The sequence below is a fragment of the Oryx dammah genome, unplaced genomic scaffold (assembly GCF_014754425.2).
Source record: "Oryx dammah isolate SB20612 unplaced genomic scaffold, SCBI_Odam_1.1 HiC_scaffold_1, whole genome shotgun sequence".
Taxonomy (NCBI): Eukaryota; Metazoa; Chordata; class Mammalia; order Artiodactyla; family Bovidae; genus Oryx; species Oryx dammah.
In genome coordinates this window covers 59357829-59381943 of record NW_024070185.1, presented here as the reverse complement: position 1 = coordinate 59381943, position 24115 = coordinate 59357829, and the positions used below count along the sequence as shown (strand labels likewise).

At 44.8% G+C, this 24115-nt stretch overlaps 1 protein-coding gene across 3 annotated transcripts; it reads right to left on the bottom strand.

Annotated features, from left to right (window-relative positions):
* Positions 1-1185: 1185 nt before the first annotated feature.
* Positions 1186-18803, bottom strand: CLTA (clathrin light chain A). Of its 3 annotated transcripts, XM_040266780.1 has the most exons (7): positions 18446-18803; positions 13769-13806; positions 11353-11470; positions 6848-6959; positions 3806-3859; positions 2604-2639; positions 1186-1640 (listed from the first exon to the last, which is right to left on the bottom strand). In XM_040266780.1, exons 1-7 carry the CDS (start codon positions 18645-18647, stop codon positions 1469-1471), a joined length of 732 nt encoding a protein of 243 aa, XP_040122714.1. In that variant the 5' UTR covers positions 18648-18803; the 3' UTR covers positions 1186-1468. The 3 variants fall into 3 exon arrangements, with proteins under 3 accessions (XP_040122714.1, XP_040122788.1, XP_040122868.1); XM_040266854.1 differs by lacking the exon at positions 3806-3859; XM_040266934.1 differs by lacking the exons at positions 2604-2639; positions 3806-3859.
* Positions 18804-24115: the final 5312 nt, after the last annotated feature.

Sequence of the window (24115 nt, the reverse complement as noted above, 5' to 3'; positions counted from 1 at the left end):
CTAGTTCTTAAACCCAACTGTGATCTTTTCAATGACATTAGCAAGGCCTAAAAGCAACAAATGGTTGGTGAACAGCAGCAAGCAATTGCTTGACTGCAATCTCAGGTGGCTAAAGGGGAGGAAGAACAGTAAGACCAGCAATGCAGCCCAGATCAAGCAATGCCCAACCAAGTAGTTTGGCGAGGGGAAGATAGGCAAAAAAGTAAGCACTCCTGTCCCTCCCAAACATAATTACCATAGAAGAGAGGATGGACGTTCCTTCTTGGCAATGGCAAGACCTAACCCTGCCCACCCGCCTCATGAGTGTGGCACTACAGTTGTTCACATCAGCCTGCATCCTGGAACTAGTATCAGGTAACTCTAGCTGACTTCTGAAATACGGTTTTATTATTTTATTAGTCACTCGATCCAGCACCTATAATGTGACAGGTTCTGAGAGCAAGTAGTGAATGTGCTGATGCCTGAAATGGAGCACAGCCTCCTACAGGTACCTGTAATATGGATCAGTGTGGTCCAGAATGTTCTGTGATGATGTAAATGTTCCATAGTCTGCCCTGTGCAATCCAAGTGCATCCTAACTACATGTGGCCACAGCGCATATGAAAAGGAGCTAGGGCGAGAATTGTGTTTTTAATTCTGACTGATTTAAATAGCCACTGTAGCTACTGTACCGGCCAGCAATGAAGGATCTGACAACAGGAATATGAGCAAAGTGCTAGGAATGGCACAGATCTCAGTGTGTACTACAGGGATTCAGAGAAACAGGGCCAGGCATGCTCATGCCATCCTGACTCAGGTTTACTGGCTGAATCCAGAGGAGTAAGTGTCTCACTAGTTTCTATTGCCTAGGGAGAACCCTGCTGAAATACACTACCCAGGCTCCTACAGTCAGGGACAGTGACAAACGAGCCACCTGGGAGAAAATGTCCAGGGTGGTGAGGGGATTCGTAGCTCTATCTTCAGTGGGCAGTGAGAGGTTAACTTTTAGCTAACCTTAGTCCCCTTTCAAATGGAAAGGTCCACAGACTCCTACTACAGACAGTAGAAACACAGAGCTGTTTTAGTTCAAGGCAGGGTGGGCACCCAATGGCTGTGCCTCCTTAGCCCTAAAAGGATAAAAGGAAATTCCTCACTGATCTCACTCCCAACTGCAGCACACCTTGAGATCAATAATGAAGCTTCATGTTTATTTCTTGGAACAGAAATTTATTCTCAGAATAATGCACAAAAGCATAGGTTGAGGCTGCCATTGGGAGGCCTCCCTCCCTTCCTCTGCCGCCACCTCCCCTCCTCTTTGAATGCCAGGGAGAACACAGTTGAAGGAAACATGCAATCACAAACAATGATCAACTCTAAAGACAAAAGGTTTGGTCCAAAAGAACTCAACATAATTAATCCAATTACCGTGAAGAGCTTCACTGAGTAGGATTAAGATATTGCAGATGTAGTGTTTCCACAGGGCGGCTCTTCAGTGCACCAGGGGGGCCTGCTTGAGGGAGATGAGGACAGAACGCATGCGGGAGACATCTTTGGCCTGCTTGCTGGACTTGGGGTTAAAGTCACACAGCCGGGCCACCCGTTCCCACTCAGTGCCTGGGGATGACTCCTCAATGTCATTTACAAAGGCTTCTTCTGCTGCCCTGAAAGCAACAACAAAAGATGCTGATTTAACGCAGACTCCCCATGTGAGCTACCTAGTGGCTACCTTGTTATGGAAACAACTGCCTCTGTATGCCTGACCTAAAAGCATTCTGATTTTCCGAAGACTAACAGCCCTGGCCCAGGTCAAACTCAGGAGCAGACACATGGCCAGCTTTCCTAGGCACAGGGTGCCCGGACTGCTGTGTAAAATGTTGGAATACAGGTGTTTGGTTCAGGGCTCTCTCCCTCTCTGTTGATACAGAGAATTAAAGCAAGTCTTTAGCCAGCTACTCACTGCCTTCATTAGCAAGGGCAAAACAGCAGGCTGGCCAAGAACTTGAACAGTGGTTTATGCTGGCCTGTACTGAATTTCAAGTAAATTTAGAGACTTCGAAAGAAGCCCACAGGTCACTCTGCACAATAGCCTCTGGATTTATTCCAAAGGCTGGAGACAAACAGGGCAGATCAAAAAGGAATTCAAGAGAAAGTGCCCATGCTAGCAGGCACTAGAGACTAAAGCCATTCTAGAAGGGTTTGTTAGGACATTCTCCAGTTCAGCCAAAAGGTTTGCCATTTTCCCTCCAGCCAGGTGCCATGGGCCTCTCGGGACACTCTGGCAAGGGTGGGCACCCAGCGGCTGAGAGCCGATCAGTGTGAGTTGCTTTTTGGTAGGATGCTCTTCCAACATTCGTTCACACCAAGGTCAGCCCATCCCCAGCTGGGCACTAACTGGTAGGAGATACAGCCTAAAAGGACAGTGGTAAGAGGAGGGAAGACATACTATTTCATCTACTCCAACAGGCATCACGGGCAAAGCAAAAGCAATGGAGATGACTGGTCTGTGGCAACAGAGGGGTGGCACTCTCACAGGGATGGCCGTGGCAAACACCGCTGAAGCCCAGAGCCACTACAACACTCGACTTCATGGCACACACAGGGGCAGTGAGGAAGGTTTACTTAACTGTTCTAGGCTGTAGCAAGGATGGTTTATGTTTGTGCTTAAAGGTGAAGAGAAGAAAAACGAGAAAAACTTTAGGTCAGATACAGAAAATGAGAATGAGCTCAATGCAGATGGTCAGTAAGCTAGACATGCCCTTGCCACTCTGTACTCTGAGGGACGTGCAGCTGGCTTTGCTTGGCCACCCTGCTGCCCAGCAAACCCAGACTCGACCTTTCTAGTCTCCATCTCTACTCCAGAGAGAATGTGCAAAAAGCAAACCCAACAGCACCTGTAAGTCCAGCATTTCACAAGTCTCATTGCAAATGCACCCAGGGGCCCGGGAAACTCAGCTCTACCTCCTAGCTGGTTGACGAGCTCAAGGTCAAGGCCCTAAGAGGCTCTACCAGACCTCAGCCTCTGGTCTATCCTTCCCGCAAGTTCTCTTCCTCCATTCCACCCTCACCTCCCTTATGTCAAAAGGCTAGTAGGCTAGTCCTAAAAGGAGGAAACACACAGTTGAGCAATACTGCTGTGATAACAGGAATTCTTAAAACAAACTCTCTCAGAGAAGATGCAGTTTTCTTCAGGGGTAAAAGCCACCATGGCCTGTATCAGACAGCTTTGGCTATCTGGCTATCTTGACCTCAAAGTTGGGGGTCTCTCTATGTCAGTGTGGGGGACAGGACATCAGAAGCTGGCAACTAAACAACTATTTCTGATATGAGGCCACAGAGAAACAACTGTGGACCCCCAGAGGAGACAGCCCCCTTTGCTCTGACTCTTCTGCCCGGAGGGAGAAGCAACCAACCCCATGTTCGTCAAAGGAATCAAGTATGGAAAATGCTGCCCACACTGACTCCTAACCCAGGACTTTCCCCTCCCCCTCCCCTTCCCACCTGGGGCAGGGTGGCAGCAACAAGAGGTCAGCGTCCCCAATCCCCAATTCCAAAACCTTCCCAGATGAGATCACAAATGACCCACCTTTTAAAAGTGTTAGCTTCCTTCCCTCCAAAACCCCAAAATGAAAAATGGCAACCGGAGTTGCAGAGAGATGTGATTCTGTGATAATGGAACATACCCCCAGCTTATCAACTCTTAAGCAGCCCCCACAGTGCCAATCTGAAATAATTTAAAAAGCAAAGCAACTTGTGACATAAAAGGAGCATTAACTCTAAACAAGAAGTAGGAATTAAAACAAGAAAAGGAATTAGTTTTGCAACATACACATAACCAATCACGTCAGCGAAGGGTTGTTTGTAGAAAGCTTCATCTGCCACCCTAGACAGCAAGAGGTCCAAAAGGCAGGCAAGCAGGCAGGAAAAAAGAGAGAACATTGAGAAGCAGAAACATCTCAAATCCATAGTAGAGGCACAAGTGCTCTGGGGAGCTGCTCCCAAGGCTCCATCCTAACCCAGCGAAGGTTCTAGCACTGACACTGCAGGTAAGGCTCCCTGCTGGCTTCCCCACAGGCTTCTCCAGACAGTGCTGTCAGCTTCACCTCCAGGCCTTACTCTAGCAACGACGAGCATCTCCTAAGTATCCACTGATGGGCTGAGCCCTTTGACAAGACGTTGTTTCCGTTCTATCCTCAACCCCAAATAACCAAGGGACACTGAATGTTACTTTACAAATGACGTGATAGGAAAGGAGGCCTCATGATGAAGCAAACCTGTTCGGCAGTAAGTGCAACAGGGGCAGCAGAGCTCACAACCAAGGCTGCCTGATTTCGTCCTTGTAGTTACTGCTGCTGCCCAGCTGGTCCACACTCGGGAAGCCACGGCCCTTCCTGCCAGCCTCAGTAAACATCCCTGGGCATCAATGCTGCCAGACACCAGGCATGCTAGGGCCCAAAGCCAGCTTAACCTTGGATTATCCAACTACTGCTTCCCCACACTGACTGGCTGGGACCAATTTTCTGTATCCTGGGACCATGCAGTCATCTCAAAACACCACCTTAAAGAAGAAAGCTGCTGGAGGCAAGCAGCGAGAGGCCTGCAGACAGGGGTCCTGGCTCCGGCACCAGTGAATCGCGGGTCCCTGAACACAACTGTCTGTCCACTCAGTTCCTGCCAGACTTGACTGCTTTGATGATGGACAGCCCAGAAACCAGCACCTCATCCTTAACTCTCTCATTGGAATGGGTCAAAATGGGAACTCTGGGACAAGGAGGAACGGGGTGAGCTGGGTGGAGGAGTTTACAAAGCAGGGGAGAGGCTCAGTCCCTGGGCTGCCCAGCCCCCCTCGCCCAGCATGGGTGGACAGGGAACCTCCCTCAAGGAGTCTTACCCTGTCCTTTGCCGGGTGAGTTTGGGGCATAGGAGTGGGAGGGAGGTTTTTAAGGACAGTCATGACTGGTCATTAACCTAAGCTCACATATTTATTTGAAGAGAAATTCTAGTAATTTATTTTTAAACTCAGACCCTTGCTTTACTCCCATTTTGGTTTATATATAGGAGGTGTTTTGTGGAAATTTAAAGAAAGCCTGATTGTAACTCCCAAGTGAGTCAGGAGAAAAACAAGAGTAGTTTGTGGGCACACGGAGTGGGAGGGAAAGGGAAGGCAGGCCAGCTTGTAAACCCAATCCTTTCAGTTTACAGGAAGGCCGAAACCTAATCAATTTCAACTTGTGTCTGCCTCTACTGGGAGAGAATAAAGGTTTGAATGACTCCTGTTCAAGGCGTGACTAAGACAACAAAAATCTGTGCCAGGCTTTTACTCCTTTGCAGCTAGCTTGAGACGAAGGAGCTACTGGTAACAGGACAGCACAGCACCAGAACGAAAGGAAAACCACACACACCAACTCAGGCGCCCTTCCACCTGCTTTGTTCTTTACCCACCAGACAGAGGGCCTGAAAGCAGCAATCCTTAGGCAAGGCGGAAAAGGACCCTGAACATGGAGGGCCAGCCGGGTTTTACCAAGTACTTAGAGCAGACCCGGCCTGAGGCAACTCACTAGGGTAAAAGGGGCCTCTCCTGGTGTCTGTGCAAAGCACCCACCCTTCTTTCTTCAGAAATCTGAACTTGCACCTGAGGGGAGTAATCTTGAATGAGTACATTGTAAAGGAACCTGGGCCCAGCAGCTTCAAACTAACCACAATCTCAGCAGAAGCCCCGGTGGCTAATACTACTCTTAGCAACTCAACTCCAACCAGAGAGCAGCCCCACCATATTTGCAACAGAACTGCAAGGGGAACCGGACAGCATGCCTGCAGAGCCCACGCCCCAGAGGAAGGCGGCCAGGACAGAGGCTTGAGGCTTGAGCCTGGCGCCCGCGGGAGCGACAGAGCCAAGAATGGCCGACGGGAGACAGGCGGTGAAGGCTGCTGCACACGCAGGCCACCTGTTCTGCTGTGGCTGCCCCACAATGGCAAAGAGGTCAGCTCCCTCTTGTCTGGAAGATTTCCACCTAAGAGCTACCAGAGACAAGGGCACAAAGGTTCTTTCCCACGGAAAATACAAACAGCCCCAGGCCGAATCTGATCTATCTTTACATTGCAGTGACAGCCAGTTCCGGGTGTGGCAGGGGAAGCAAGCCCACTGCCTGCACCCAGGCAGACAGTGCTGCCCCTGCCTCTCTTTCTGAGCTGCTTCCAAGTGGACTCCGAGCTCAGACCATTTAAAGACCATAGTTTCTGGCCAGTGGTCATAGGAGAGCAACCGTGTTTACTCCCTGCAACTACTCAACCTTCAATGAGTGTGGAAATTCAGAAAAGAGCATTTTAAAAAGTCACCTCAAGATTTTCTTAGACATAGATGACAAGCACCCAGAGAACCCTTAATCCTGAAGTCACCGTGTGGGAACATCCTGGCCACCTGACGACAGAGCACACATCCCCACTACTGGACCCTTGAGGAGCAGCCCTCAGAGATCTAAGCTGTATTTAGGGGCAGTGACATGACGGAGTCTATAATCGTCTCTGAAGTACTGAGATCCTGGAATAGTGATGAAAGCGGCCTTTCATTTCAGGGTTAGGTTTTTAGACATAGACTTGATCCATGAGATGATACTGCCTTCTGCAGAATCATACCATTACATGCGGTGCAGACTAACCAAACTCTCAGCTGCAGAGCTAGACTCACTCCAACTAGGGTGGTGAAAAGTCAGGCTGAGTTACTCTTGTGAAGACCAGAGAGACTCGCAACTTTCATGTCTCACATGTATTTTTTAAAGCCTGCAGACATTTCACACTAAAAGAGGCGGCAGCTGAAGGCCTGCACTGGCTGGTGGAGAGGGACCGCTCTGTACCAGAAGCAGCGCAGACTGACCTGTTGTTGGCTTTTGTCTTCTGTAGCTGCTCATCCTGCCTCGCGTACCACTCGTCCAGCTCCTTTATTGCTTTTTCTTTCCACTCCGCTTCCTGCTTCCGAGAATTGGCATCTTTAAGGGAAGGAAAAGAAAGACAATACAAATGAGGCAAAATGCAAACTGAAGTTTCCTTCATTTCTTTGGGGCTTATTAACCTCATGCTGTGTGCAGGTGCATGTTAGAAGGCGAACAGTAGGCAATAAAGATAAAATTCTGTTTTCCTCATTTGTATCTCCAGCTGCCTGTATCAGCAATTCTACGCAAGGTGTTTCAGCACAATTTATCCCAGTCCACCTACACCTTAGTGGATCACTAGTTTGGGGGTTTGAAGTAGAGAGAAGTGGAAATACTGACAATTTCTAAAAAGGCTTTTGAGATACCAACTGGGTAAGAAGCAACTACAGAGGATTCTTTAATAATGCTGCCAGGTCAGGGTGGACTATTCATATTAGATCATCTTCTAATAAAATCTCCTCACAAACTATATTCCACACCCCAAGTTGGATAATTAATGGTTTTGTGAACAGAAGGCAGCACTCTCTTCACCAGATGCACATTTGCAGAGCAGGGAGATATCAAAAAAACTATTAGAGGTAGAGATGATTCCAGAACCAGGCAAGAGCAGAATACAGATGAAATTGAGGGGACCACAAAATATCTACTCCTGCTCAGACAGCAGAGTGAGTTTGTGGCAGAGCTAGGACAGAAGTAAGAGAAAAATTCCAATGGGGAGAACTGTAGGGTTATTAATGGCTTTCCAAAAGGTTCTAGATGAGAGAGCGCAAAAGCACACCTAGGCCTGCCACACTGGATCCTCAACCATGAAGTTTCTCAGAACTAAATATGAGTTTCCCTAAGATACTGAGCTAAAGACACATGTCAGTAAACGGTACAGAGAAAGAAATACAGGTCATACTACTGCCACAGCTGAGCCCTGAAATCATCCTGCAACGTCACTTTAAGCACATTCTCAAGGATGTCCTCGCTGGCAGGTTACTTCACACACATCTCATTTAATTTTACAACAATCCCAAGAAAGCAAACTAGTTCCATAGTCGGCAGTGAGAAAAACTACAGCTCAGCAAGTCTGAGTAACTTTCCCAAAAGTTGTAAGTGGCCAAACCAAGATTCATACCAAGATTTGACTCTAAAGCTCACACGTTCTTACTTCATTGTGCTGTCTCCAAAGTGAGGGACGGAAAGAGAGGCAGACCCAACAGTACTCACAACTGTGACCACCAGCAGATGGGCACCAGTGATCCAGACTCGAGTCTGGACAATGCAGAGTCAGAGCCCAAAATGTAATGGGCGTCCTTGAGGAGGAGAGTAGAAAGCAAACAACTTCTTGAAGGAAGACATGGTGCTTTCAGGGGCAACTTTAGGGCCTTTGCAAGAAAGGTCTTGCAGTAACAACTGGCAGAACACTGTCTGTAACTACTAGAAATGGCCTGGTAGCAGCTAAAAAATCCCCCGAAGTTTCCTATTATGAAGAACTTTTACCTAGTTTTCTAACTTATCAGAAGGTGACCAACCTAATGCTCAAGAGAATTATTTCACTCAAAATTTTCCACTGATAAGTATACCAGTAAACTTCTGATGTGTGTTTGTTTGCCCATGGCATTAAATGTATGTGCAGCAGAGGGCGCTGAGATGCAGGGAGGTGCTGTGGGTCAGTGGCACCCTGTGGACAAGAAAATGAAAACATTTTAAATATCAGGTCTCCTTCAGGAGTTGTTAAATTACTTCCAAAAAATTAGTTTTGGATTGGGGAGTATTTTCCTTTTGTGTCATCTAATGATTTTTTTTAAAAAAGGTTATATATTAGAATCAAAATATGGAAATATATCCCTGAAAAAGTAGTAAAAACTGTGTCCATTTGCACAGATTATAGTTAATGCATAAAATAGTGCCTGTAAACCATCTTCTTGCTTTTATAGATTTAAGAAGTGACACTGGCAATGAGAATTTAGAATTCTTAAATGTTTAGCTTGATGCAGCAAAGATCCCAGCTGTAATACAAGCTCCTTCTATCTGGGAGGGAGAAGGCAGAGCAGGGCTCACGGACAGCCGTCTTCTCTGATCATGCTCATTACTGTTCACAGCCAAGTATTGGAAAACACTTCCCACAGCCAAGCTGAAAACCATGGCTACTGCTTATCTATTTTTAGCATCTTGCACTTTCTCATAGTTCTTGCAAGGGAAAAAGGTGAAACTGCAGAAACACCTAATTCATGGACCAACTTAATTCAATTCCATTGGAACATGAGGCCAAATATTTGACTTCCCTCAGGAAGGTGTCTTAAGAAAACAACACTCTGTGGAATATTCCCAAAGAGCGCAAACTATTAACTGAAAATGAAAATGAAATTTTTCCACACACCAAAGTGTACTCTTCTCCATGTAGAAGTCAACTTTGCTAAACTTTGGGGAAAGAGAAAAGATATATCTGAGTTCTGCAGCATGAAGAAGATTCCAGTAGCATAATAGTTGCTACGTTAAGTCTTGCCTCAAAGTCTACTCTGAAGAGATACTTAAAGAATAGCAAGGAGCAAGGCTGCTAGCACCATGAAGACCAATCTTCACCTTTTAAAAACTACACTATCCAGTACAGTGACTACTAGCTTCATATGGCTATTTAAATTTATTAAAATTAAATAAAATTTAAAATTCAGTTTCTCAGTCATACTAGCCACAAGCAGCTAGTGGTTACATACAGAACAGCACTGATACAGAACATTTACATCATCAAAGAAACTACTATTGAATAATGCTGAGAGATTAAGTGTGCCGCTGTTTGGAAAGCCACATAAATTACGCTGGAGAGACACTAATTGGCTGTATTATCTGGGTCAAGTCCTTTCCTATTTCTAGGTGTCAGTTACACCATCTGAATCATGTTTTCACTAGTTCAGTCATTCTCAAGAAGGAATAATAATGCTGTCACTGTGGTTACAGACGCATATTGCTATTTCTAGATGTACAATAAAATATTTCTGCATAAAGTATCTGGTGTCTATATCTGAATGGATCAGAAAAAAATTATGTGTATATTCACAATACACATAAATGTGTAGGCATGTGAGTGGGCTTCCCTTGTGGCTCAGCTGGTAAAGAATCTGCCTGCAATGCAGGAGACCTAGGTTCGATCCCTGGGTTGGGAAGATCCCCTGGAGAAGGGAAAGGCTACCCACTCCAGTATTCTGACCTGGAGAATTCCATGGACTGTATAGTCCACTGGGTCGCAAAGAGTCAGACACGACTGAGCAACTTTCACTTCACTTTCGCATTAGTGTATAAAACATATACAGGATTTCCCTGGTGGTCCAGTGGTTAAGAATCCACCTTTCTATGCAGAGACGTGAGTTCCATCCTTGATTGGGGAAGGAAGAATCCACTTGCTACGGGGTAACTAAGCCTGCGTGCCACAACTAAAACCTGCCATAGACAAATAAATATTTAAATACCAAAAAATAAAAACATATACACACACCTCATTTATATAAAGACAGCCAAATATGGCAAAATGTTCACTACTGGACCTGAAGGAAGGGGCACGTTTTATTCTCACTCTTTCTATGTTTGAGATTTTAATAAAAAGTTGAGAAGAGTACTCCATGGTTAACATCCCCTGCCCCACCACACCTTTTTAACACCCATGGACAGATACCAAGTCTCTCCTAATCTTGACCAACAGCTGACACTCCATGGAGAAGGCTCTTCACCAAAGGCCAGGCTGACTGGCACTGACCTTGGGCTTGGCCTGCCCTCAAAATGCTGTAAGCTATGTGCAGTGCTGCTGAGAGATGGGTATGGATTCTGAAGCAGGGCAGACTTAAGCTGAAATTCTGACTCTACCACTTTTAGCTGTGTGATTCTAAAACTTACTCTTCCTATGATCCTCCTTTTCCTCACCCATAAAAATTTAAGAACTCACAGGGATGTTAGCATAAGAAGACCCAATTGTACATATTTCCTAACATTCCTCACATTTTCCTCTTAAGCATTACCTTAAATTCAGCCTTCAAATTGTCAATGGACTATGCAGTCCCTCGCATGGATATAACATCTTCAGGTTTATGAAGCACTTTCATATATACCATCTCAGACTACCCTTGGGGTTGGTAACACTGATCTTACTTCACAGATGAAGAAACAGGCTCTAAGGTTTGAGCAACCAAGTGCCCGCAGCTAGTTAAGAGTTACGGTTTGGCCTGGAACCCAGTCTTTCACTCCAGGACTATCCACAGCACCACCTTGCCCTTTCCGAGAAGGGAGGATGCACCCTGGGCTTGTGATGAAGCATCTCCATGTAGGTGGTGTTGTGATCTTCTCATTGTGAAAGATACCCTCCCCAAAACTGGACAAGGACATTACGGCTAAATCAAGTTAAAAATGGGTAACAGTAGAGTCAAGGTCAACTATTCCACTGAAAACAGACACCTGAAGACAGAAAGCGATTCCTTACCAAGGGCTTCCAAGCGTTCCGTTTGCTCTTCTCTCCATTTACGGATACTTTCAGGCTCTGACTGCAATCGATCCACTTGTGAAATAGCTGCATAACTGTCTGTCGGCCCATTACTCTCCTTAACAGAAAACACAGTTGTGCTCTATCAGTTCCAAAACCTCCTCCCCGACATGCCCTTCACCCAAGTTAGAACCTCTGGTTACGTGCCACACTGATGGCTGCTCTCAATGTGAAGGAGCAACAACAGCAGCCTTACATGCTGGTAGGAAGCTTTCAACGTGATGCACTCAACCCTTACAATCCACAAGGGAGGCAGAGTAGCTGTTATCCAGCTACTAAATGAGACATGAGTGGGAGAAAGCAAAGTTGGGGAAGTGGGTAATGGACTTACTAGGAAAACAGTATCATCAACTTTGTTTTCCTTACTTGACAAAGAGACTGTAATATCTTCAAAGTAACAAAGGTAAATACACAGTACAGTAAGGCCTAGAACCTGACACTTCCAAATGCTTATTATACAATACAGGGGAAAGTTCACTGTATACCACCCAGGCAAAATACAGTGAATTCTAGGGAAAAGAGAGTCCAAAATAAAATGCATAGTTAGTACAGTCATACCAAGAAAAAGAAAAAAAGGCAGGCAAATGTGAATCAGAGTGTATGTGGCAGCAGGTAGGAGGGAGCGGGTGGGTAGAGGGCTGACTCTTCTTTACAGTGGCTAAGATTGGGGAGCTAGTAAACAAGTTGATAAAGATTCAAATGGAATCTAATCTTTAGAGAATTATTGCACCTACTGAACTAGGAATATTACCAGCTTAACCTCAGCAGACTATAAACAAAGATGGAAAGCAAACGATTTACAGTAGTATTTACTTATTATTAGCACCGTCCATGTTTCAGCCACATGAACCCTTTATCTCCCAAACACATTGCAAGGCAAATTTTTATTCCCATTGCACAGCTGGAGGATTAAACTGAGACCCAGGTAAATGACATGTCCAAATTCATAGCTAGTAAGAGACAGAGTCAGGACTGAACCCCATTCCATCTCCCTCTAAAGGCCAAGCTCTAAACCAGGGTTTGGAAACTATAGCCAGCTCAGCCACCTGTTTCTATAATTAAATTTTATTGAAATAGAGCCATGACCATTTATTTACATACTGTCCATGGATTTTTTTTAATGTTATAGCAACATCATAATCTGACAGAGAACTTACGCTCTACAAAGCTTAAATGTTTACTATTAATATCGGTCCTTTACAGAAAGTTAGTTAGTCCACTCTTGGGATAAACCAATTAAGACTAATCTCATCCTTCTTGACAGTTAACTGGTTAAGGCTGCGCAGAAACCCAGGCAGAGGCAAAGCACCAAGCTATTTCCCTGAACTACAGTGAAAAGGGAAACATCTAGTCAAAAGGGAAACAGAGGACTTTTGTTGAGTGGTTGGGAAAAACCTCCACGCTGTTCTAGATGGTATGACATGCCCATGTTGAGACCTGAAGTGCTTGTAGTCACTCTGCCACCATGAAAGAGTATAAAACTGCACAGTCAGCTAGCGGAACCAGAATCCTAGAGGAACTGAGTCAGAATCCTGGGTTGAGGACCCCTGGCCCATCGGAGTTCTTTCAATTCTAAGAAATAGTGAATTCTCTGTATTTAAGCCCATGTCAAGTTGGGCTGGTGGGCTTCCCTGGTGACTCAGCGGTAAAGAGCCTGCCTGCCAATGTAGGAGACACAGGTTAAGTCCCTGGGTCTGTAAGACCCCCTGGAGAAGGAAACGGCAACCCACTTCAGTATTCTTGCCCGGAGAATCCCACAGACAGAGGAGCCTGGCATGGCACAGTCCATGGTTTCACAAGAGTTGGACATAATAACTAAACAAGTTGGGCTGGTAACCAAAAGCTCAACAACACAGAGGGAAAATAACGGTAGTCATCACAAACACCAGCCACCCCCACCATCACTATAATCTAAAAGCTAAATGGTTCAAATGTTGGTCCTACCACAGACTACCTTTGTTACTTTCAAACTCCTGGTTTCACCTCTGTATGCCTTATGTGTAAATGGGAATAACAATAGCATAGCCCCCTCAGGTTGCTGTGAGAATTAAAATTCAGTACAGTGTTTGACACTGCATGGCACACTGTCAGCCACTGCCACCATCATGATGAAGGGTCATTTCTTGAGAATAAAGTTGGTACCACTAGGGCCAGGCCAACCACGTTTTAAAAGAATGCTCTATCAATGTCTCTCTTCAAATCCTTCCACTTTGGCAGGTAACATACCAGTTACTGATACACCCAGCAAAGTCAAAGGAGTGGCATCCTTTCTAGGTCAATCAATTCAAATCACAGAGAAGGAAGACTCTCAACACTATCATTCAACATCATCAGAGCTGTTGTACAGAGTCTGTACCTGGTAGTATTCTCCATTCGTCACTCCATCAACAGCATCTGCAAGACATAAGATTTCAATCTGTCAGTGAGTGCTGGGCAAATGCTGGGCCAAAGGGTTATAAGGTATGACATAGTATTACATGTTGTTAGCACTCTAAGTTACTAAACACTATCCCCGTGCAAGATACCAGGGAGAACAATGGACAACTTTCTATTCAATGAAACCAAGATGTGCTTATACACAAATGACTTCACCAAAATGTGGACAATTCTGTCTAAAAGCTTTTCATGAATATCTTCTGGCTTACAGAGATAATACTTTGAAGCCTGGCAGGAGAGCCTCACAGAGCAAGTTTCTCTATGAAGGTTCTAGAGAAGGCAAAGGTATGAAAGGGTGGCCTAGAATCCTTTACAGCAAGCAGAGATATGTAGCTTCGTGTTTCAACCAAGGTGCTTTCTTGGGGGTCAGGACTCTCCATCCTTTGGCTGGAGTAGGTTTGGCACCTGAGGGTCTATAGATGAGACTTCTTGCTAATTCCTCTAGTTCTCTTGGAATTAGTCCAGAACAGTAAGATTTGGGCATATCAAAATAAAATCAGAGTTTTCAAGGATGCAAGTTACAAAAACTCAAAGTCTATACAATCTGATCTTATTAGCACAACTAATTATTCATGAGCTAAATAAGAAAGTCCATCTCAGAAATATGAAAAATGTCTAAGACCTCGAGATTTTCAATCCATACAGTATAAAATGGAGGTCCACAGGCTGAACATATTTTCTTTAAAATACAAAGTACTTAATCAGGAAATTCTACAAAATCAAGATTTCGTGTGTGTGTGCACATGCGCGTGTATGTGTGGAGTGGGGTAGGGTGCACAGACAAGATCTGGCGATACTGGGCCTACATTCCTTAAATGAAGGCAGCCTTTATGTGCAGCATGCTCTGGACAACCTGCCAGTCCCCACTGGCCCCATTTTATGTTTTTAACCCATTCTGTGTGTCACTAATTCAAGTTACCTGATCGGTCCAATAAGCATGTGTTTCTAACCCATGCCCTGACCCAACAGCTATCACAGAGAGTCTGTACAGGGCCGCACAGCAGCTCTTAGCCTTCCCCTGAAAGCTTCAAATATAGGCACCATAAAAACGCAGTGTCCACCTACATATTCTACGTATTCTTTATCTGTTGGCTGACTTATCTTTACTGCCTGCTATGCAGGACTTCTAGTATTTTGTCCAACTGTTTTCAAACTACCATGGCTGTGTTACTGTGTAAGAGAGAAGAGATGAACCTAACAGACACAAGAACCCAAGGAGTACAAGGAATGTGGAGGAGCTGGTGTGCGCCACCATCACAAGGCCCTCAGAAACATCCTAGCTTTTCTGAGCAGCCCGAGGCAAGGTGCCCTCAGCCACATTCTTTCCTTTGACCAGGCAGAGATTGCAAACCACTCCTCCAGTCGCCTTGGTTTCTAACTATAATAATTAAATCCAACTTAACTGCTTATTTTCCAAATCAACTTCATTCTCTTGCTTCTCCCAATTACCCTCTGCTCAGTTTTGGGAGTACTGAAAACTTTCATTTCCCCACTTTAAAAAAAAAAAAGGAAAATGGAGACAAGAGAAAAAAGGCCACATAATTTCATTACTCGGCCTACTGGTTTCTATTTTTTTGTTTATCTAATGCATATACATAAAATTTCTTTGAGCAAAATTAGACCTATAACAGGTGCTTTTAGTAATCCATTTACCTATATCATTAAATTCTCAACTTTTTAAGAATGAAAACACCCACTACTTATTGCTTCCAAAGTGCCAGGCACAATGTTAATTAAACACTTTCTATACATTAAGTTTTAATCTTCACAACAAATCTCTATGTATCAGCAATTCACAAATGACCTTAAAATATGTGTATAGCTGGTTCCTTGAGAGGTAAGTAAGGTGTTCTTGAAGGAGCAGATAACTGGTGACAATATTTTCCCTCTTAAATTTACTTTTGAGTTTGAGCATGTTTTAAAATTTTTGCTAAGGTGACAGCAGGAAAAAAGCTTTAAGGTGCCCTGGTTGTGCCAAACTTCTATCCTGAGGTAATCAACCTGACATTTGAATTTCTTCTTTACTAAACTGCCTGAGTTTTGGCCATTTTCCTGCTATCTTTTGATCTCTAAGTATTCTTTCTGTATTAATTATTTGTTCTCTCGCATTACAAATATTTCCCCCATTATCTTTTTGTATGATTTATAATAGTTAATACCTAGAACTACTTAAATTGTATGAGACGACATCAGGCTTTTTTTCCTTTATGAGTTATCTATCTGTTCTTATGATGATGGCCTTTCCTACTCTTAGGAAAACAAAAAGGTATTTACTTTTCTTCTGGTACTTTAAAAAAAAGCCTCTTCCATCCACTTGGAATTTTTCTAAAAAATTTATAAAGAGAAGTAACTGTAAATCTTTGAGCCTCAATGGCTAGTCCAGCCAGGCCTACTTTCTGGTTAATATATTATAGTTAACAATTATCCAGTTAACATATTCCAACCCAGGGCCATCGGCAGTGGGAGAGACTCTGATCACTACTCCAGACCCAATTCTCATCCCGTAGCTCCAAGTCACATGTTGCTTGTCCTTTAGGTCTGAAGACTCACCCAGCATTGGCAAGTCCTTTGACCTTTCATTAGTTACTTTTCTACTGTACTTCCTGACATTCAACTGGCTCAAATGAAAGGCCTGTCTGTTGCTATAGAAACATGCAGAAGAAAGGCCACTCCAGGGCCTTGATGCATTAGGACAGCTAAGCTAGGCAACTTAATGCTCCAGAAGGAAACTTTCTAGGGACCTCAGACAGAAACAAGGACCAGAATACATTTCTAGAGATGAAAGACTATCCCAAACCCACTTCAACTTTCATTTTCCCCAACCACTGGAAGTCAGGAAGACCTGGGTCTGAATTCCTATGGAGTCATGTATTAGCTGAACACTGCTTAATTTCCACAATGATCAATTCTCCCCTGAAACAGAATGACAACACCACTCTACCTGCAGTTGCTGCATGGATCTGAAAGTACAGGGCACCTGGGGCACAGCAAATGTGCGTATCACTAAGTATCATGCCTGCAATCTCCCTGAACTTTCCTCCACCACTGCTACCAAGAAAATCACTCTCCTTAAATGTACATGCCTCTCTTACCATGACTGCCTCACTGCCTTACTCTCTCAGCAGCTCCTTGATTGCTTCTCTTCTCCTCCTCCATCCTTAGCCCTCAGGATTGAGGGCTTTTTCTCAGCGCTAGACTCTGCCTTTTCCTGACCATGTGTTCTTCCTCATTATCCAGGAGCCACTTCACCCAGCTGGTTACCTCCCACCTCTAAACTTATGTTTTTCTCCTCATCTACTAACAACTGAGGGCATCATCCAAGGCTCAGGCTGAGCCCCTCCTTCATGGAAGTTTCCCCCAGCCTGGGGGAGTTCAGATATGTTCCTCTTTCCTCAGTCTCTGCTACTGCCTCCTGCCTGCATAGCTCTGCACAGTAACACATCAGATACAGAGTTCCCTCTTAAAATCTGTTTCTTCAGTGCACCCCAAAGCCTCTGGGCTTTGTAACACCCTTCTCACCCCACTCCCAAGGAATAATGTATACACACATCATAATAACGTGTATAGTAATTACTATACACAGCAGGAACTGTGTATAGTAATAACATACCAGGTTCTGTGTGTAAGCACTTTACAGATGCTCTCCAATATAATCCAAACCTGTGTGGTGTTTATCTGCACCTTTTACAAAGAAGAACATTGAGGCAGGGCAGTAGCAGTGGTTATGTAAGTTGTATCAGACCACAAAGTTAAACCCACCCTCAAGCAGTCTAGGCCAGCACAGGATCTTAACCACTAGAGACAGACAGAAAAAGAGCGAGAGCGAGCGAGCGAGAGAGAGAGGAGGAAAAAGAGAAACAGAAAACGTGTCCAACTAATGCTCTAATCCCTAAGGGAAGTGCTGACCACTGCACGTAGTTTTTTTTTCCTGACCAATGCACTGTTACCAACCTCAACTACACTGTCAAGAGATCTGGCTTTAAGTCTCTAAATGCTTAGTTCACTAAGAAAGTCCTTCCTAGGAACTAAGTCAGCAATCATCCCTTCCTTCCCTTTCCCGAAAGCTAGATGACCAAGGGATCCATGTGTCCAATTATACTCTTTCCCTTTTACCTCTCCAAACTGCCATCGCCAAGATCTGCCATCCAGGACCTCTGCAGCTGAGTTTTTGCACATTTCTGTGTACATACTGTGTGCCTGCCCTCCCTCCTACTAACTGGTCTGTGTAGGCTCAGATTTGCCTTAAGTCTGGCCCAGCTGCGCCAATGCGGTTGCGCCTCTGAGGCCAGGCTCAAGGCACAGCGATTGCTTAAGGAAAAGTTCCTGAACTGAATGGGCTTCCTCAGGCTCCTAATCTTGTCATCCCGTTTTCTTGGCTTCTTCGGCCCGTCCGTGCCCAAGAGCGCTCAAACACACTCTTCGGACGGACGAGGCCTGCCGAGCCTGGGTTTCCGGATGACTGGGCCGGGGGCTCGTTTCCTCTTCGCACTCCTCAACCTCCCAGACGGAGAGGCACAAGAGTTACACAGAGCTCTCAGACCCACTGTGGGCCGAGTTTCCGGAGCAGCGCTTCCGCCCCGAAAGCACCCACACTCACCTGGAATCCCCGGCGGCTCGCCGTGCGGCTGGGATCCGGGGGCGCCGCCGTCCAGGATGGCGAAGGCCTCGTCGTTCTCGATGCCCGCAATCTCGCTCTCCTGCTGCGCCAAGAAGGCCGCGGCAGGGTCCTCTTCGCCGGCCACTCCGTTCCCCAGGGCGGGACCGCCAGCGGGGACGCCGAACGGATCTAACTCAGCCATGGCGGGAAGTTCGACGGCACCGACTATCAGAGAAACACCAACCGACCAGCAGATACCACGTCCCGCACCGGCCGCTGTGCTTGCGCCTGCTATCACAGGCAAGCTAGAGGCGGGAGAAGGCGGAAGCGGAAACCCGGCCCCAATATCCGGTCGGTCCAGGCGGTGTTGGAGGGCCGAAAAGGTAATACCCAATCAGAGGGCAGAAGTAGCTCCAGAGTTAACAAATCAGCAAGAGGAGAGGCGGGCCCGCGAGTAAAACTCGTGACTCGGGAAGCACCTGCGTGGAGGGCGCTGAGCCGAGCCAGCATTGGGCAGGCGGGAGAAGTACGTGATTTAAGGTAGCCTTGCTTGATCCGGCTTTGGGGCTGTACTGACCCGGGACCGCCATCTCGGACGGGACTCGCTTGCTAAACTGGGAAGTGAGGTGAAGTTAGGGCGGCGATGATTGGCCGACTGCAGAAGAGTCAAGCCACGTATGCTTTCTGAATCTGAGTTTCCTCATTTGAAAAATAGGAACAAGAATCCGGCACTACCTCCCTCCTAGGATTACTGGAAAAACAGAATCCTTTTATGGCTATGTACTGGCTTTCTTAAAAAAAAAAGTTTGTTAACCCGTTGACTCCTTCTGGGTGGTTTTCTCCCTTAGAGCCGCCTGACTTAAATGTAATCAAATCCACTCTGACTTTTCTCCCCCATGGTATTATTATAGGGCTTCCCTGGTGGCTCAGATGGTAAAGAATCTGCGTGCAGTGCAGGAGACCCAGGTTCAATGTCCGGGTCAGGAAGATCCCCTGCTAAAGGAAATGGCAACCCACCGCAGGATTCTTGCCTAGAAAATTCTGTGGACAGAGGAGCCTGGCGGCCTGCATCCATGGGGTTGTAAAGAGTCGGACACGACTGAGCAAGTAACAGAACAGTATTATTGTAAAAACATGAATATACCCCCTTTTACAAAGCCCTTTTGCAGCCGTTAGTCTTTTCAGAGCTAGACTGAAGTTTCTAAAACTGAAAAATTCTTTAAGGATCATCTGGTTCCTAGGAAAACTGAGTCCCCTCCCCCACCCTGCCGCCCCCCATGTGGGAAGGAGTCAGTCCCACAGGAATTCAGTGGCCAAGAGGAAACCTAGGTCTCCTAGGCAATTCCAAATGGTGCTAGCCACAACATCTTAAATATATACACACGTTTCCCACCTAAGGACAGCAGGAATTTTGTTTAAAAACAGTTCTGTCGGTATGTTAACATGGATAGTTAATTTTGCCTATACTATAGAGAGGATGACCCAGTGATTTCCAGTTACTCTTGTTCATGTTGAGGCGGGGTCTTATGCACTGGTGAAAAGAAGGACCTTTCTCTTTCACCACCATCACGCCAAAAAATAAGAAGTTAAAAACAGAAACAAACCAAGAAACTCACCAGAGGTCTAAGTTGCCTGCAGAGGTAGTCAGCAAGGGACAACAAAGTGGTTTCTAAAAATATACACTAATACTTATTGACACAAAAGAGTAATTGTTTTCCTTAATGCATGTATTACCTTTAAAATCATTTAAAGTAAAAAAAAAAATAAATAAAATAAAATCATTTAAAGTATGGAGTGTAGGAAAGTTTTGAAGAAAAACATTTAAGAACATAAAATTGTAGGGCCTGAAATCTACTCAATTTCCTCCCCACTTTTTGTTTTAATGCTCATCCCTGAAAATGAATTGGCTCATCTCTAACATAAATTTGCAACAGTGCATGAAGCAGTTTCATATTCATCTTCTCTTTGAAACAATATATCCTGCCCCTGTTATGGGGATAAGGAAGAGGGACTACACTGAGGGGGTCCAAGGAAGACAACCTTTGGCTGCTTACAGTAGTAGTAGCTGAGGGACAGACAGCATTCTTTCGGAGGCAAGGGCATAACTCTGGGGAAGCCATCTGGAGAGTTACTCGCTAAAGGAGGAACCACTTCTCATCATGCAAAGCCAACAGGTGTTTATACAATCAAAATGGGGGAAATTGGCTGAGGGGTTTAGGGGTGACTTCACAGGGGAGGTGGCTTGGAGCTCAGGCATGGAATTTGGTTAAGAGATTTAGAAGAGTTTTCCCAAAGAGAGGCAATGGCAAAGAATGCTCAAGCTACTACTGCACAATTGCACTCATCTCAGCTCAGTTCAGTCCAGTCGCTCAGTCGTGTCTGACTCTTTGTGACCCCATGAATTGCAGCACGCCAGGCCTCCCTGTCCATCACCAACTCCCGCAGTTCACTCAGACTCACGTCCATCGAGTCGGTGAACTATCCTTATGCAAAGAGCTGACTCATTTGAAAAGACCCTGATGCTGGGAAAGATTGAGGGCAGGAGGAGAAGGGGACGACAGAGGATGAGATGGCTGGATGGCATCACTGACTTGATGGACATGAGTTTGGGTAAACTCCAGGAGTTGGTGATGGACGGGGAGGCCTGGCATGCTGTGGTCCGTGGGGTAGCAAAGAGTCAGACACAACTGAGCGACTGATCTGAACTAGAAGAGTTACTCCTGGTGGACTAATAATACACTTGTGTGAGGTTTCATAGCTTGGCATGTTTGGGGAACAGAGAGTAAGTTAGTTTCACTGGGCCTGAAGGCTTAAGAAGAGGAATAAATGAAGGTAAATTTAGAGACATATGCTGGGGCCTTGAATGCTAATAAAACAAGGAGTCTTTTTAGCAACAGGGAATTCTGGAAGGCTCCAGAAAAAGGAATGCTTTGATCAAGGTGCTACTTAGGAGATTAATCTTGTCCCTATGTGCAGGATGGATGGGGCAGAGGCTGTGGGAAAGAAGTTGAGGAATGACATGATGAAGGTCCAGGCTGGGCAATAGTACAGAACTGGATGGGCAGCATTGATGGGAAGTCCCTACTACCACAGGAAGTAGGGACTGAGAGAGATGTGAGGAGGAAAGAATGATCATAAAGCATATCTGCAGTCACCAAAGCCACTAGTTTACTGCCTCTGGGGAGTTCAGTGATTGACAGGAGGCAGAGAAGACCTAGGAGGTACACAGGAGGTAGCTACAAGTCTACACAAGGAGGGGAGCTCCTGGCCTGGGACGGGAGAGATGGGGAGAGGCAAGTACTGGGTGACACAGCTGGGAAGAGCTCTTGGTTCTGGGGAGAGGCAGAGATGAGACTGCACAGGTCCTTCATCAGCACTCTGCCAAAGCCTGACCAAGGGCCACATGGTGACGTCTGAAGGGTCTCTGTTGAGAGATGAATACTCAGAGCTCATTCTCAAAAGCCAGAAAGGATCTGATCCAGAAGAAGGGTGGTAAGACTTGCATGTGTGCTAAGTCACTTCAGTTGTGTCTGACTCTGCAACCCTGTGGACTGCAGGCCACCATGCTTCTCTGTCTGGAAACACTGGAGTGGGTTGCCGTTTCCTCCTCCAGGGGATCTTCCCAACTCAGGGATCGAACCTGTGTCTCATACGTCTCATGCTTTGGCAGGCGGGTTCTTTACCACTAGTGCCACCTGGGAAGCCTTACAAATTACTATACGATCGGTGCAGATGATGGTGCAGTAGGAGTGTGAAGAGGACAATGGTGAGCAAGCAAAGAACTGAAAAGACAGAAGGGAGGCAAGTCATATTTGAGAAGTCCTAGAAAAGTTTCATATAGGAGATAAGTTCAGTATCTGTTTCTCCCACTAGACCTTTAGGGGAGGGCAGGGGCCATGTATGCCTTACTTATCTTTGTATTCTTAGGGTCTTGCATTATACCTGGCACATAGCAAGTGTTCAACAAATATTTGTTGCTGGACTTGAATGGCACTTGAGATGGGTCTCAAAGGAGACAGGTTGTGCAATATATATGATGCAGAGGAAGAAAGGCAGGCTATCCTCTGGGGATGATTCGGCTAGATGATGGAAGAGAAGGAAAGTAAATGGGTACAGCTGAAGAAAGTGTGTGGGAGTCAAATCATGGAGGGCTTGAGTGCCAGGTAAGAGTCACTAAATTTGTAGAAGCTGTGAAGAGCCTTTTAAGGATATTCCCCGGCCAGGGACTTGAAGCTTAGGCAGTTAGCTAGGAGAGGATTCTGAAAGCAGAGAAAACAGGAAAGACTGCTTCTGTTTTCTGCTCAGGAGGAGAGGCAGGGGGCCAAGGATGATAAGTAACAGATTCTAGGTAACAGAGCGGTGAGCTTAGGTGGGAGGAAAATAATGCAGATAATATACATAGTATTTGGTAAGTGGGAGGCAGAAGCAGAGAGTATTATTTACAATGTATTAGAAATTATGTCCCTTGCAACTAAGTTTTGAAAAAATTTAGATGTCACTTTAAAAATGCATAAGCAGCATGTAAATTTTAAAGAGTTCTTTTAGGGAGGGCACTTTTTATCTTGTTTGGAGTTCATGGTGATTCTCTTGAATCTGTGGTTTGATTTCCTTTACCAATTTGGGAAATTCTCAGCCATTTTCTCTTCTGCCATTGCTCCATTCTTTCTTTATTCTCCTTGCTAAAATTACATTACATTACATCATATCCCATTTTTTTTAATGCTCTTTTCTGTGTTTTTAGGAGGCAGAAAGAGAGAAAGGAGATTCACTGATAACTTTTATAGCTTGGAAAACCGTGAACAGAAATAGCCACAACAGGAAAAGCCGGTTGTGTGGAATGGGGAAGGAGATGAGACAAATGAAGAGGTCAGGTGTGGACATATCTAGCACAAGTGACCTGTGAGATATTCAAGAGACATTCCACAGGATGTTGGAAATCTAAGTCTGAGGTTTGGGAGAGAGGAGGATCTAATTGCAGCAATGGTGGGCAAGTTATTTAATAGTGGTTAGACATAGTTGAAAAGAGAATTAGTGAACCAGAAGATAGAGCAGAAAAATATCCACGCTGAAACAGAACCAAAAGGATGAAAAACACAAAAAAAGAGCAATTTTTAAAAAACGGTATGTGAGGGTAAAGGAATCAAACCACAGATTCAAGAGAATCACCATGAACTCCAAGCAAGATAGAAAGTACCCTCCTGAAAGAATTGTTTAAAATCTACATGCCTCTTGTGCATTTTTTAATTGACATCTAAATTTTTTCAAAACTTAGTTGCAAGGGATATAATTTCTAATTATTGTAAACATTGATCCTTTTAAATAAAATTGTTGCATTGCTTTTTTAAATGTATCTGGTGGCATCTAAATACCATAGTAATTTTATACTCACCATAATCCATTTTAAAATGATAGCTTTTCATTAAGAAATTTCAGATTCTTACTTTTGCTCCATGAACACTTGCCCCATCTTCCTGATAACAAAAATATATAATATAATTAACTTTTAAAAATACCCCATTACTATAATAAAGCTCTGAATGTTAAAATTTAGTTTTGCATTGACATTGTTAGCAGTATACATTTAATCAAAGCAACAAAATAAACCAGAAAATTTTATAATTACTAAATATTACTAAATATAAAAAGTAAGACTTTATTAGAACTTCACAT

Coding starts and splice junctions, on each gene's coding strand:
- CLTA (XM_040266780.1), bottom strand. CDS start 18,647: ATGGCTGAGTTAGATCCGTTCGGCGTCCCCGCTGGCGGTCCCGCCCTG. Junction 11,471..13,768: donor CGAATGGAGAATACTACCAG/GTACAGACTCTG, acceptor TTTTCTGTTAAG/GAGAGTAATGGGCCGACAGA. Junction 3,860..6,847: donor AAGACAAAAGCCAACAACAG/GTCAGTCTGCGC, acceptor CTTGCTGTCTAG/GGTGGCAGATGAAGCTTTCT.